We start from the raw sequence: 11,640 nt of genomic DNA, 5'->3' as shown, positions 1-11,640 counted from the left end.
TTCATTGGAAATAATGGGCTCCCTGGTGAAGCGCTGCAGTTTGATTCGCCGTTAAACAGCAGCAGCAGAAGAAGCAGCACCGCTGCAGCGTCAGTTGCGCCTTCTGTGGTCTGGTAAGCCGCTTGTCCTCCGTTGGGCGAAGGGGAGTCCCAGGGCCGCTGGGGAGGGGAGCGAGGAGGGGGATTAGGAGATCCCTGTAGTGTGGGTGGGGTTTTCCCAGGGCCACAGGGGAGGGCGCGCAGGAGGCCTGTTCAGCTGATCCATCCAAATCAGGGAGGAGAGCTTCTCCCCCTCCCCCCCCCTCTCTGCAAGGCTAGGACACCACTTTGAATTAAGGGACGATTGAACGTATGCCTCTGAATGCCCCCATTACACACACACTGACTGGTGTTATCAGTCCCCCTGGTTGACCCACATGTGCCCATCCAGACAGGCATCCCCTGGGATGCAGGAATGGCCTTTTAAGAGTGAATAGGAAGTGCTACTGAAAACTGGCAATCTTTTCATTGAATGAATCAAACTGGGAAGACCACAACTGAAAGTACACCGTGTTTTACTAAAAGGGTAAAAAGGTAAAGACGGCAATCCAAATGCCCCCAGGGCAGGGAAGTCCCCACCGGCATGCGTATCCCATCAGCCAACAGGGGTGTAGATAAAGTTAGTCCTTCAATAATTTATGACAACACCAACAATGTAGATTCTTTGCTTTTTTCTGCTACATTACACCCAAAGATATTTGAACTTCCTTATCACAACTCCAGGAACTGCAGCGTTCTAATTTAATTTAAAAACTACAGAGCTCACGTTGAACTCTGGAATGGGACAGTTCAAAAGATAAGCAAATCTATCAAAGGATCAAAGTAAAAACATTTCATTCACAATTAAACCAAAATTATGTATTCCAGGAGAGGCTTGGAAAAGTTCAGAGATAACTTAGGGAGTATAGGATCTTATATTCAATTAGACAATTTTTCCATCTACCTCAGTATTGTCCTAAATGACTGGCATAGTCTGTCCAGGGTTACAGGCAAGGAGTCTTTCCCAGCCCTACCTGGAGATACTGGGGGTTGAAAGTGGGACCTTCCTTTTTTTTTACAATAATTTTTATTCAAATTTTCATAAAACATACAAAACAAAATCATAAAACATTCAAAGACAAAAAACAAAACAAAACAAAAATGATTAAACAAAAAAATAAAATGTTGACTTCCCATTTGTCGCAGATTAAATCAGTTATAGGTCTACAATATATAACAATCCTGTCTCTTAAATTATATTATAAAATCACTTTCCTCCAGTAGTTATCTTAATTAATCATCAAATCTCATAAACATTACTTTATTCTTTCCACAAAAAGTCAAAGAGAGGTTTCAATTCTTTAAGAAATATATCTATCAATTTTTCTCCAAATAAACATGTCGATTAATCCATCTCGTTAATAATAATAGTAATCTTATTGTCATAACCATAGTCCAAATAAACATATCGATTAATCCATCTCATCAAAATCTGTTAGGTCCAATAATTTCAATAGCCATTATTCCATTATCCCTATTAATTCCATCTTCCATCTTCAATAGTCCTGTTAAGTCCAGTAATTTCAGTGTCCAATCTTCCATTATCAGTATTCCATAATAATCTTGCTGTCATAGCCATAGTCATATAATAAGAGTCTGATGGGAATTTCCTCTATCCCAAATATTTTCTTGCCATCAATTCTGAATAAGTTGCTGAAATATTGTTGTAAAGTCATATCTCTGTTCTTCTTTTTTACAAAATGCACTGGCTCATCTCTTGAGAGTTTTTCCATTGTCACATGGCTGCTGTTAATTCCATATATTTTCTCTATATCAAGCTCCATCACGTCATTCCAGTCCAGAAGATTATCCAAGCCATTGATAACTTTATCTCTAATATCTTCATTAATTTCTGCAGAGATAACGTTAAATTCCAAACAGTAGATTTTATTTCTAATATCCATAAACTCCAGATCTTTTTCCAATTCCACATTTGTTCCAATCTCCAGGGCTTGTATCTTCCCTTTATTTTTTCTTTTCTCATCTCTGATCTCATTCTCCTCTCTCACAGGATCCCCTATTTCTTTAAGCTCCTGCGTCATTTTGCTCAGTTCAATTTTCAGCTCCTTACTGCCCTGTCGCAGGGTTTGTTTCGTTATCTCAATCTCATCCATTATTTTCTGAAACATAATTACTTCCAGATTCTCAGCCACTTTCTTGATTGCCATTTTTTAAAACCACGAAAACAAAGCAAAACAAAAATAAAGAAGAACCACTTCTTATTTCAGCAACAATTGGGTTAATATTCCAGGCTTGATGACATCACAGTATAAACAGAGCAGCCTGCCTTATCTCTCTATGTTCAAGAATACAAAACAAATTTAGTTCCCAGCATCAAAACAGTTAGCGTCATCGTGAAGAAGCAGATTCGTCAAAATAAAATAGACCAAAAAGAGAATAGTCCCAGACAATATAATGTTCCTCGGAATAGAAATCCCTCTTCTGTGTATATCTTTAGAATGCACTTCCAGGACAGCTTTTTGCAATAGAAACAGAGATAAGCTGTTAATTTCGTGAATAACAGAGAAGAGTTATAGCTCACCCAGAAGCTCTTTAAAGCTGATTAAATTGACAAATCTCTTTTTGCTGCAACAATTTAAACCAAGTAAAAAATTTAATAGAAAGAAGGGTGCTTGCCTGTTAGTCTGTTTTCTCTTTGAAGAAAAGATAAACGTATCGCATTAAACAGATAGAGCTTGTTCGGAAGTCCGTCCGGCATTGCTGGCTGGACCTTTTCTCATAAATTAATGAAATCCAGTCCTCCCAACAAAAACAGGCTTTTGAGGTTGATCTCTACGTTTCTCCCTGCCCGGGAGAAATTTCATCAGTCAAAAAAAAAAATGTTCTGACTGATTTATATCTGAATAAGCTTCTTTTGAGGCGGGAGCCCGTCTCAAAAGCAGGCACAAGCGAAGTCACCCTTCCTGGAAGTCCGAAAGTGGGACCTTCTGTGTACAAAGCAGCTACTGTACCACTGAACTACAGCCCGTCCCCTAAAAGCTTGTTTAGCTTGTTTTTAATTTATTATTATTATTATTATTATTATAATTAAGAATGGGGGATAATGAGGATGACACTGGTCTCTGGGCTCTGTTGGAGCTGCTGTCAGAGATCTGTCAGCCATCCAGACACCCATCTTCAAAGGAAGACATACGCCCCATTACTGGGTTTTTGTCAAAAGTTATATGGTAGAAATAATCCTCACATTCAACCATTCTTAGGCAGCAACTTTCCTACTCTGCAAGCTTTCGGCCTAGGCATAGTAATCCCTATTTAGCTTTGCTCATAGAATAAGTGGACCTGCTCCTTTTAAACACGGCCTGAAAAGGCAGAAAACCATTCCTGAAAGCAGAGAAGGGATGAGGACCCTGTGAAAGGACAAATATGGAACAGCAAGACCCATCTACCCCTGAAGCAGAACTTGGCCCTGATGCCATCAAGACTGAGACCTATGCGGAGGAATTCCTGGGGGGAAATGTGCAGAAGATCTTGGGGGAGAATCCCCTCAGCTCAGATGTGCAGCGCCAGCAGTTCTGGCATTTCCGCTACCAGGAGGCTGAGGGGCCCCGAGAGGCTTGCAGCCAACTCCACCTTCTTTGCCGTGAGTGGCTGAAGCCAGAGCAACACTCAAAGAACCAGATCCTGGACCTGGTGATCCTGGAGCAGTTCCTGGCTGTCCTGCCCCCAGAGATGGAGAGCTGGGTGAGGGAATGCGGGGCCGAGACCAGTTCCCAGGCTGTGGCCCTGGCAGAAGGTTTCCTCCTGAGCTGGGCAGAAGACGAGAAGCAGGCAGAGCCACAGGTGAGAAGGTTTCAATTAGACCACGGACAACCAACTTGGTGCCTTCCAGATGTTGTTGAAATAAAACTCCTGTAATCGCCGGCCATTCATTGTATTGGCTGAGGCTGATGTGAATTGGAGTCCAGTTGCATCTGAAGGGCACCACTTTGGCTACCCCTAATAGCAAGTATATTTAAGGGATTTGTCTTTATCTTTCCTTTTCTATATCAAATCCTCCTCTGGGTTTTGCCTCCCTCAGACTTCTTTTAATCCTGCTCCCCATTATATGACTTGTTTTTATTACGCTGTTTCAGGAAAAGTGTCTCTATGCAGAAATAGGAACTGATTTCCCTGAGGCAGAAAGGACTCCATCAGACACCAGGCAGAGGCTGCTGGGTAAGGATGAATGAGGCATATCTCTGGTCTCTCTCTGTTGATTTTGACTCCTTTACTCTTGTCTCCAGCCTTTTCCATACCTCAGAAATGCTCCTACTTACATCATGATTTTTTACATGGAAACCATCACTTTGCTTTCTGGCGCAGAGCTCATATGAGGAGAGGTGTTTTATCACACAACTGAAACATAAACTGTGAATAAACACCTGAAATTCACTCAGCTGATAAGACCCTTGTGCAGTTAGACCTAAATGGTTTCACCTCTGAGAATAGCATACTGTATACTCATGGTTTTTGGCCCCATTTTCTTTCTCACAGGTAATGAAATGATGTCAGCAAGACCTACTAAACCATCTCCCCTCTCTGGTGGAGGAGAAGCTGTTGCTATCACCCCAGATCAGGTAAGGGAAAGACTCAGAAGTGGGAGAGGCTGGGGGCAGCCTGGGTGCATCTCTGTCCCTGAGTCTGAATGAATTTCCCTTCTCTTTGCGTCTCCCAAAGCCATCCTCAACAAAATCTGTGAATGCCATTTAAGAAGGTTCCTCTCCTTAGAACAATGACCAGCCACCTCAACTTAGCTACTTTTTGCATGTAGGTAGCAGATAATCTTTATGCTTTCTGTGATGACAAAATGTATTATTTTTCTTTTAGGATCCAGTGTCTTTGGAGGATGTGGCCGTGCATTTCACGGAAGAGGAGTGGGCTTTGCTGAATCCTGACCAGAGAGCTCTGCATAGCGAAGTCATGGGGGGGATTTCTGGGACTCTGTCCTATCTTGGTAAGGCCCCCTGTTTGGTCATAATTTGTTATGTGGCTTCAAGTCAATCATGACTTTTGGCGGCCCTATGAATCAATGACCTCCAGTAGCATCTGGCATGAACCACCCTGTTCAGATCTTGTAAGTTCTGGTCTGTGGCTTCCTTTATGGCATCAATCCATCTCTTGTTTGGTCTTCCTCTTTTTCTATTCCCTTCTTTTCCCCCAGAATTATTCTCTTTTCTGGAGAATCATGTCTTCTCATTATGTGTCCAAAGTATGATAACCTCAGTTTCATCACTGTGGCTCCTAATGATAGTTATGGTTTAAGTTGTTCTTACACCCAATTATTTGTCTTTTTCATGGTCCATGGTATCAGTCGTATTGGAATGGTCCAATTTGCTGGAATTTTTCACTAAAATGTTTCCCTAAGTGCTAACACAGCATAGCTGAGCTCCATCTGAGTTTCTAATGTAGTCCACTAGGTGCAACATCTGACATTCTGGGCTTTGGGAAGACACGTCCGAAGATTCCCTCTTAGTTTATCCTTTTTCCTAGACCTGGAGCAGAGTGGTGGCAGTGCATCATACGATGTGGGGGAGAGGAGGACCGTGTTAAGACTGCAGTAGCCGTCATGGTATGCTCCACAAATTGCTGGACTGTCACTCCCATAAGCCGTGACCATTGTCCACGCTAACTGGGGCTGATGGGAATGGGATTCCAACATGTTCTGGAGAGCACCACATTGTTATAGGGAAAGGGACTTAGACGGTAAGAAAAGCCTTCCCTATATCTGCCCATTTCCTATATTTCAACACTTCAAGTCCACTTCTTCCACAGTAGTACAAGATTTGCAGGCTATGAGGAACCCTTATAGGAAAGTGGACTTGGCCAGTGCAGAGCCACCCGCCCGCGATTTGCCTATGTACGTTTGTGTGTCTTTGTGATTGGCCTAGGACCACTCAATGGGATTAACCTTTGACTGGGAGCTGAACCCAGGTCTCCATGGTCCAAATCCAAAAGTCTATCATGCTCCAGTTGTCAGTGAATGCCAGACAGAGGCTGTTCAATCCGGGGTAAGCTCAGTCTCCCCTCTAAGTCCTTTCAGTTCTTCATTTACTGCAAGAGTTTATTGGGATTGTTCAACAATTTGAGGTTCCATTTCTTCCCCCTTACCAATTTCTCTCTTCCTTGCAGAAGAAGATGAGTGGAAAGCCAAGAGGAAGGGAGTGTATGGAAAAGAGTTAGGGGAAAGAGGCAGATCTGAAAACAGGGAAGAGCAGAGAAGGAATGCTGAAGCAGAAGAGAGAAGGAGGAATAACTCTTGCGCTTCTCAGGGCAGCAGCTATCATAAGATTGCCATCCAGGAAAAAACACATCAAAGAAGCAAAAGAAGTAAATATTTTGGAGGTTGGAAAAGTCTCTATTGTAACAGAAAATGCAAAGCCCACGACAGAAACCAGAATGTGGAATGTGGAAAGGGTTTCAGTAGAAATTACTCCCTCAATGTCCATCAAAGTATTCACACCGGGGAGAAACAACATAAGTGCTTAGAATGTGGAAAGGCCTTCAGTTGGAAACACAAACTCACTTACCATCACAGAATTCACACCAGAGAGAAACCATATAAGTGCTTAGAATGTGGAAAGAGCTTCAGAATGAAAACCCAACTCACTTCCCATCAAAGAATCCACACTGGGGAGAAACAATATAATTGCTTAGAATGTGGAAAGAGCTTCAGGTGGAATTACCAACTCACTTCCCATCAAAGACTTCACACTGGGGAGAAACTATATAAGTGCTTAGAATGTGGAAAGAACTTCAGGTGGAATTACCAACTCACTTCCCATCAAAGACTTCACACTGGGGAGAAACCATATAAGTGCTTAGAATGTGGAAAGAGCTTCAGAATGAAAACCCAACTCACTTCACATCAAAGAATTCACATTGAGGAGAAACCATATAAGTGCTTAGAATGTGGAAAGAGCTTCAGTTGGAAAAACCATCTCACTGCCCATCAAAGACTTCACACCGGGGAAAAACCATATAAGTGCTTAGAATGTGGAAAGAGCTTCAGAAGGAGAAACAAACTCACTGACCATCAAAGAAATCACACTGGGGAGAAACCATATAAATGCCTGGAATGTGGGAAGAACTTCAGTTGGAAAGACCGACTCACTTCCCATGAAAGAATTCACACCGGGGAGAAACCATATAAATGCTTAGAATGTGGAAAAAGCTTCAGGTGCAAGAGCAATCTCACTTCCCATCAAAGAATTCACACCGGAGAGAAACCATATAAATGCCTGGAATGCGGAAAAAGCTTCAGGTGCAAGAGCAATCTCACTTGCCATCAAAGAATTCACACCGGAGAGAAACCATATAAATGCTTGGAATGTGGAAAGGGCTTCCATCAGAAGAAACATCTTAATTCCCATCAAAGAATTCACACTGGGGAGAAACCATGTCAATACTTAGAATATGGAAAAAGCTTCAGATGCAAGAGCAATCTCACTTCCCATGAAAGAATTCACACTGGGGAGAAACCATATAAATGCTTGGAATGTGGAAAGGGCTTCAGTAGAAATTCCTCTCTCACTTTTCATCAAAGAATTCACACTGGAGTGAAACCATATCAGTGCTTAGAATGTGGAAAAAGCTTTAGGAGGAAACACCATCTCACTTCCCATCAAAGAATTCACACTGGGGAGAAACCATACAAGTGCTTAGTTTGTGGAAAGAGCTTCAGCTGGCAAGACAAACTCACTTCCCATCAAACAACTCACACTGGGGAGAAGCCATATAAATGCATGGAATGTGGCAAGGGCTTCACTAGAAATTACTCTCTCACTTTGCATCAAAGAATTCACACTGGGGAGAAACCATAGAACTGCTTGGAATGTGTAAAGCTCTTCAGGAGTTTGTTGTTATGTGCCTTCAAGTCAATTACGACTTATGGTGGCCCTATGAATCAGTGACCTCCAAGAGCATCTGTCATGAACCACCCTGTTCAGATCTTGTAAGATCAGGTCTGTAGCTTTATGGAATCAATCCATCTCATTTGGCCTTCCTCTTTTTCTACTCCCTTCTGTTTTTCCCAGCATTATGGTCTTTTCTAGTGAATCATGTCTTCTCACTATGTGTCCAAAGAATGATAACCTCAGTTTCATCATCTTAGCGGCTAGTGACAGTTCTGGTTTAATTTGTTCTAACACCCAATTATTAGTCTTTTTCGCAGTCCATGGTATCCACAAAGCTCTCCTCCAACACCACATTTCAAATGAGTTGATTTTTATCTTACCTGCTTTTTTCGCGGTCCAACTTTCACATCCATACATAGAATTCGGGAATACCATGGTCTGAATGATCCAGTCTTTAGTGTTCAGTGATACATCTTTGCATTTGAGGACCTTTTCTAGTTCTCTCATAGCTACCCACCCCAGTCCTAGCCTTCTTTTTATATCTTGACTATTGTCCCCACTATGGATAATGACTGTGCCGAGGTATTGATAATCCTTGACATGTTCTCTTGGTCCAATCCCTCTTTCTGTGTGATATGTTCTGCGTACAGATTAAACAAATAGGGTGATAAAATACACCCCTGTCTCACACCCTTTCCAATGGGGAACCAATCGGTTTCTCCATATTCTGTCCTTACAGTAGCCTCTTATCCAGAGGATAGGTTGCGCATCAGGACAATCAGATGCTGTGGCACCCCCATTTCTTTTAAAGCATTCCATAGTTTTTCATAATATATACAGTCAAAGGCTTTGCAGTAATCTATAAAGCACAGGGTGATTTCTTTCTGAAATTCCTTAGACCATTCCATTGTCCAACGTATGTTTGCCATGATCTCTGGTGCCTCTTCCCTTTCTAAATCCAGCTTGGACGTCTGGCATTTCTCGCTCCATATATGGTAAGACCCTTTGTTGTAGAATCTTGAGCGTTATTTTACTTGCATGGGATGTTAAGGCAATAGTTTGATAATTACTGCATCGCCTGGGATCCCCTTTCTTTGGAATTGGGATATATATTGAACGCTTCCAGTCTGTGGGCCATTGTTTAGTTTTCCATATTTCTTGACAGATTTTTGTCAAAATTTGGACAGATTCAGTCTCAGTAGCTTGTAGCAACTCTATTGGTATGCCATCTGTTGCTGGTGATTTGTTTCTTCCAAGTATTTTAAGAGCAGCTTTCACTTCACATTCTAAAATTTCTGGTTCTTCATCATATGGTTCCTCCATGAATGAATCTGTCATCCTGGCATCTCTTTTTATAGAGTTCTTCAGTGTATTGCTTCCATCTTCCTTTTATTTCATCTCGGTCAGTCGGTGTGTTCCCCTGTTGATTATTCAACATCCCTCTCGTGGTTTAAATTTCCCTAATTTAAATTTCATCTTTTGGAATAGGGCTCTTTGTTCCTCCCTTTCTGTTGTCCTCTTCTATTTCTATACAATAACTATTGTAATAGTTCTCTTTGTCCCTAGGTACTAGTCGCTGTATTGTTGCATTTAGGGTTATGACCGTGTTTCTATCTCCTTTTGCTTTTGCTTTTCTTCTCTCTTTAACCATTTTAAGAGTTTCTTCAGTCATCCATTGAGGTCTTTCTCTCTTTTTAACTAGAGGTATGGTCTTTTTGCATTCTTCCCAGATCATGTCTCTGAGTTCACTCCATAGTTCTTCTGGTTCTCTGTCAACTAAGTTTAAAGCCTCAAATCTGTTCCTTATTTGATCTTTATATTCTTCTGGGATGTTATTTAAATTGTATTTTGGCATTATGATTGCTTTGTTCTTTAGCTTTGCTCTGATTTTCAATATGATCATTTCATGATCTGTACCACTGTCTGCTCCTGGTCTTGTTTTTGCAGAAAGTATGGAACTTCTCCATCTTCTGTTGCCAATTATATAATCAGTATGATTCCTGTATTGATCATCTGGTGATGTCCGCGTGTACAGTCGTCTTTTCGGTTGCTCTAAAAATGTGTTTACAAGAAACAAATTATTGGCTTCACAGAATTCAATAAGTCTTTCTCCTGGTTCATTTCTGTCTCCTAAGCCCCATTTCCCCACAATTTCTAGTTCTTCTCTGTTCCCTACTTTTGCATTCCAGTCCCCCATGATTATCATCATATCTTGTTTTGGTGTGTGATCAATTTCTTCCTGTACTTCTGCGTAAAATCTCCAGTTCATCTTCTGCGTTTGACGTTGGAGCGTAGACTTGGATGATGGTTATGTTAATAGGTTTCCCATTTAATCTCATTGATATCACTCGCTCAGACCTTGCATTGTAGCTCCTAATTGCTTTTGCTACATCACTTCTCACTATTAAAGCAACCCCGTTTCTTCTTGATTTCTTGTTTCCTGCATAAAGTATTTTGTAGTTGCCTGACTGAAAATGTCCCATTCCCGTCCATTTTAATACACTCGCGCCAAGTATTGTAATGTTGATAGGTTCCATTTCTTGCTTGACAATTTCTAACTTTCCCTGGTTCATGCTTCTCACATTCCATGTTCCTATTGTGTGCGTCGTACAACTCCGGACTCTCCTTTCGCATCTGTGCGCATCAGACTCTGGGGTTCCTTTCAGCTTTGACCCTGCCGCATCATTAGTCACAGAGCTACTCATACTTGTCCTTTGTTCTTCCCCAGTAGCTCGGTGAGTGCCTTCTGACCTGGGAGTCACTAGCATGAAACTCACTGGCTAATAGTTATCTGGAAGAGAAAAGGAAGATGACTACCAATAAGATGTCTGAGTCTATTGAGTATAGCACCATGTCTCCTGCTGCAAAATATATGCTATTTAAATACTGACATTTAATTAAAGATATATCTGCATGTCAGTATCCTCTAGTTAAAGGCTTTTGCAGAGCAGCCACTGTTAAACTGGAGGCCCAATTCCATGCCCTTGGGGCAGGCACCCAGGACATGAGTACAAGCTGGGCATCATGCCACACTTGTACTGGCTGACCAAGGCCTACATCTACCCGGTCCACCTGCAGGTACTGCTGGGGAGCCGCTCGGCCAGCCCAAGAGGAACATACGGTGGCCCCCACCGCCCTGGAAGAGCTGCAAGACTATGAGGTCTGGGACCTACTGCTGCAGCATCAGGAGGCCCGTGGGCTGGACCAGCTGGTCAGCCTGCCAGTGCCACCACCCCGTCTCCATTCCATGGGCCAAGGCATGCAGACGGGGCCCAGCACCAAGTTTGGACTGGTGTACTGCCCCTTGAAATAGCTGCAAGTTCAGGCAAGACGGAATGCCTTTTCTGGTCATTTTTTCTTAATATCTGTTATTTACTTTGATTTTTGTAAATTGTATTATACGGTATTAATTTTTGTAAATTGTTTTGCTTTTATTGATGTATTTTGTATCTGTGTTTATTTCTCTTTGTAAGCTGCCTTGAGGGCCTTTGGCCAAAAGGTGGGGTATAAATAAACATAGCACAGCACACAACACAGCACACCACATGACACGCTACACAAAACACAACATAAAGGTACGGTAATCCATTCTGATTGAAGTAATTACAGGAGTAGAACTATCACTAGGGGAAACCTTTTCTTATACTTTGGGTCTTGTTATTACTTACATTTTAAGGCTAGGCATTCAACATTGCTCAGTGGACTAAGTT

At 41.9% G+C, this 11,640-nt stretch overlaps 1 protein-coding gene across 4 annotated transcripts; it reads left to right on the top strand.

The window, feature by feature from the left end:
• On the top strand, positions 1-11,095 carry LOC133381416 (zinc finger protein 345-like). 4 transcript variants are annotated; one of them, XM_061620514.1, is made up of 6 exons: positions 1-113; positions 3,367-3,878; positions 4,172-4,253; positions 4,572-4,654; positions 4,905-5,031; positions 6,207-11,095. In XM_061620514.1, the coding sequence occupies exons 2-6, from the start codon at positions 3,462-3,464 to the stop codon at positions 7,895-7,897; spliced, it is 2,400 nt and encodes a 799-aa protein (XP_061476498.1). In that variant the 5' UTR covers positions 1-113; positions 3,367-3,461; the 3' UTR covers positions 7,898-11,095. The 4 variants fall into 4 exon arrangements, with proteins under 4 accessions (XP_061476498.1, XP_061476497.1, XP_061476499.1 ...); XM_061620513.1 differs by having other exon boundaries at positions 3,355-3,878; XM_061620515.1 differs by lacking the exon at positions 3,367-3,878.
• Positions 11,096-11,640: the final 545 nt, after the last annotated feature.

This window comes from Rhineura floridana, chromosome 3, assembly GCF_030035675.1.
Source record: "Rhineura floridana isolate rRhiFlo1 chromosome 3, rRhiFlo1.hap2, whole genome shotgun sequence".
In the NCBI taxonomy this organism is placed as follows: Eukaryota; Metazoa; Chordata; class Lepidosauria; order Squamata; family Rhineuridae; genus Rhineura; species Rhineura floridana.
Note: the sequence above shows the minus strand (reverse complement) of the source record. Positions and strands in the feature narration are given on the sequence as shown.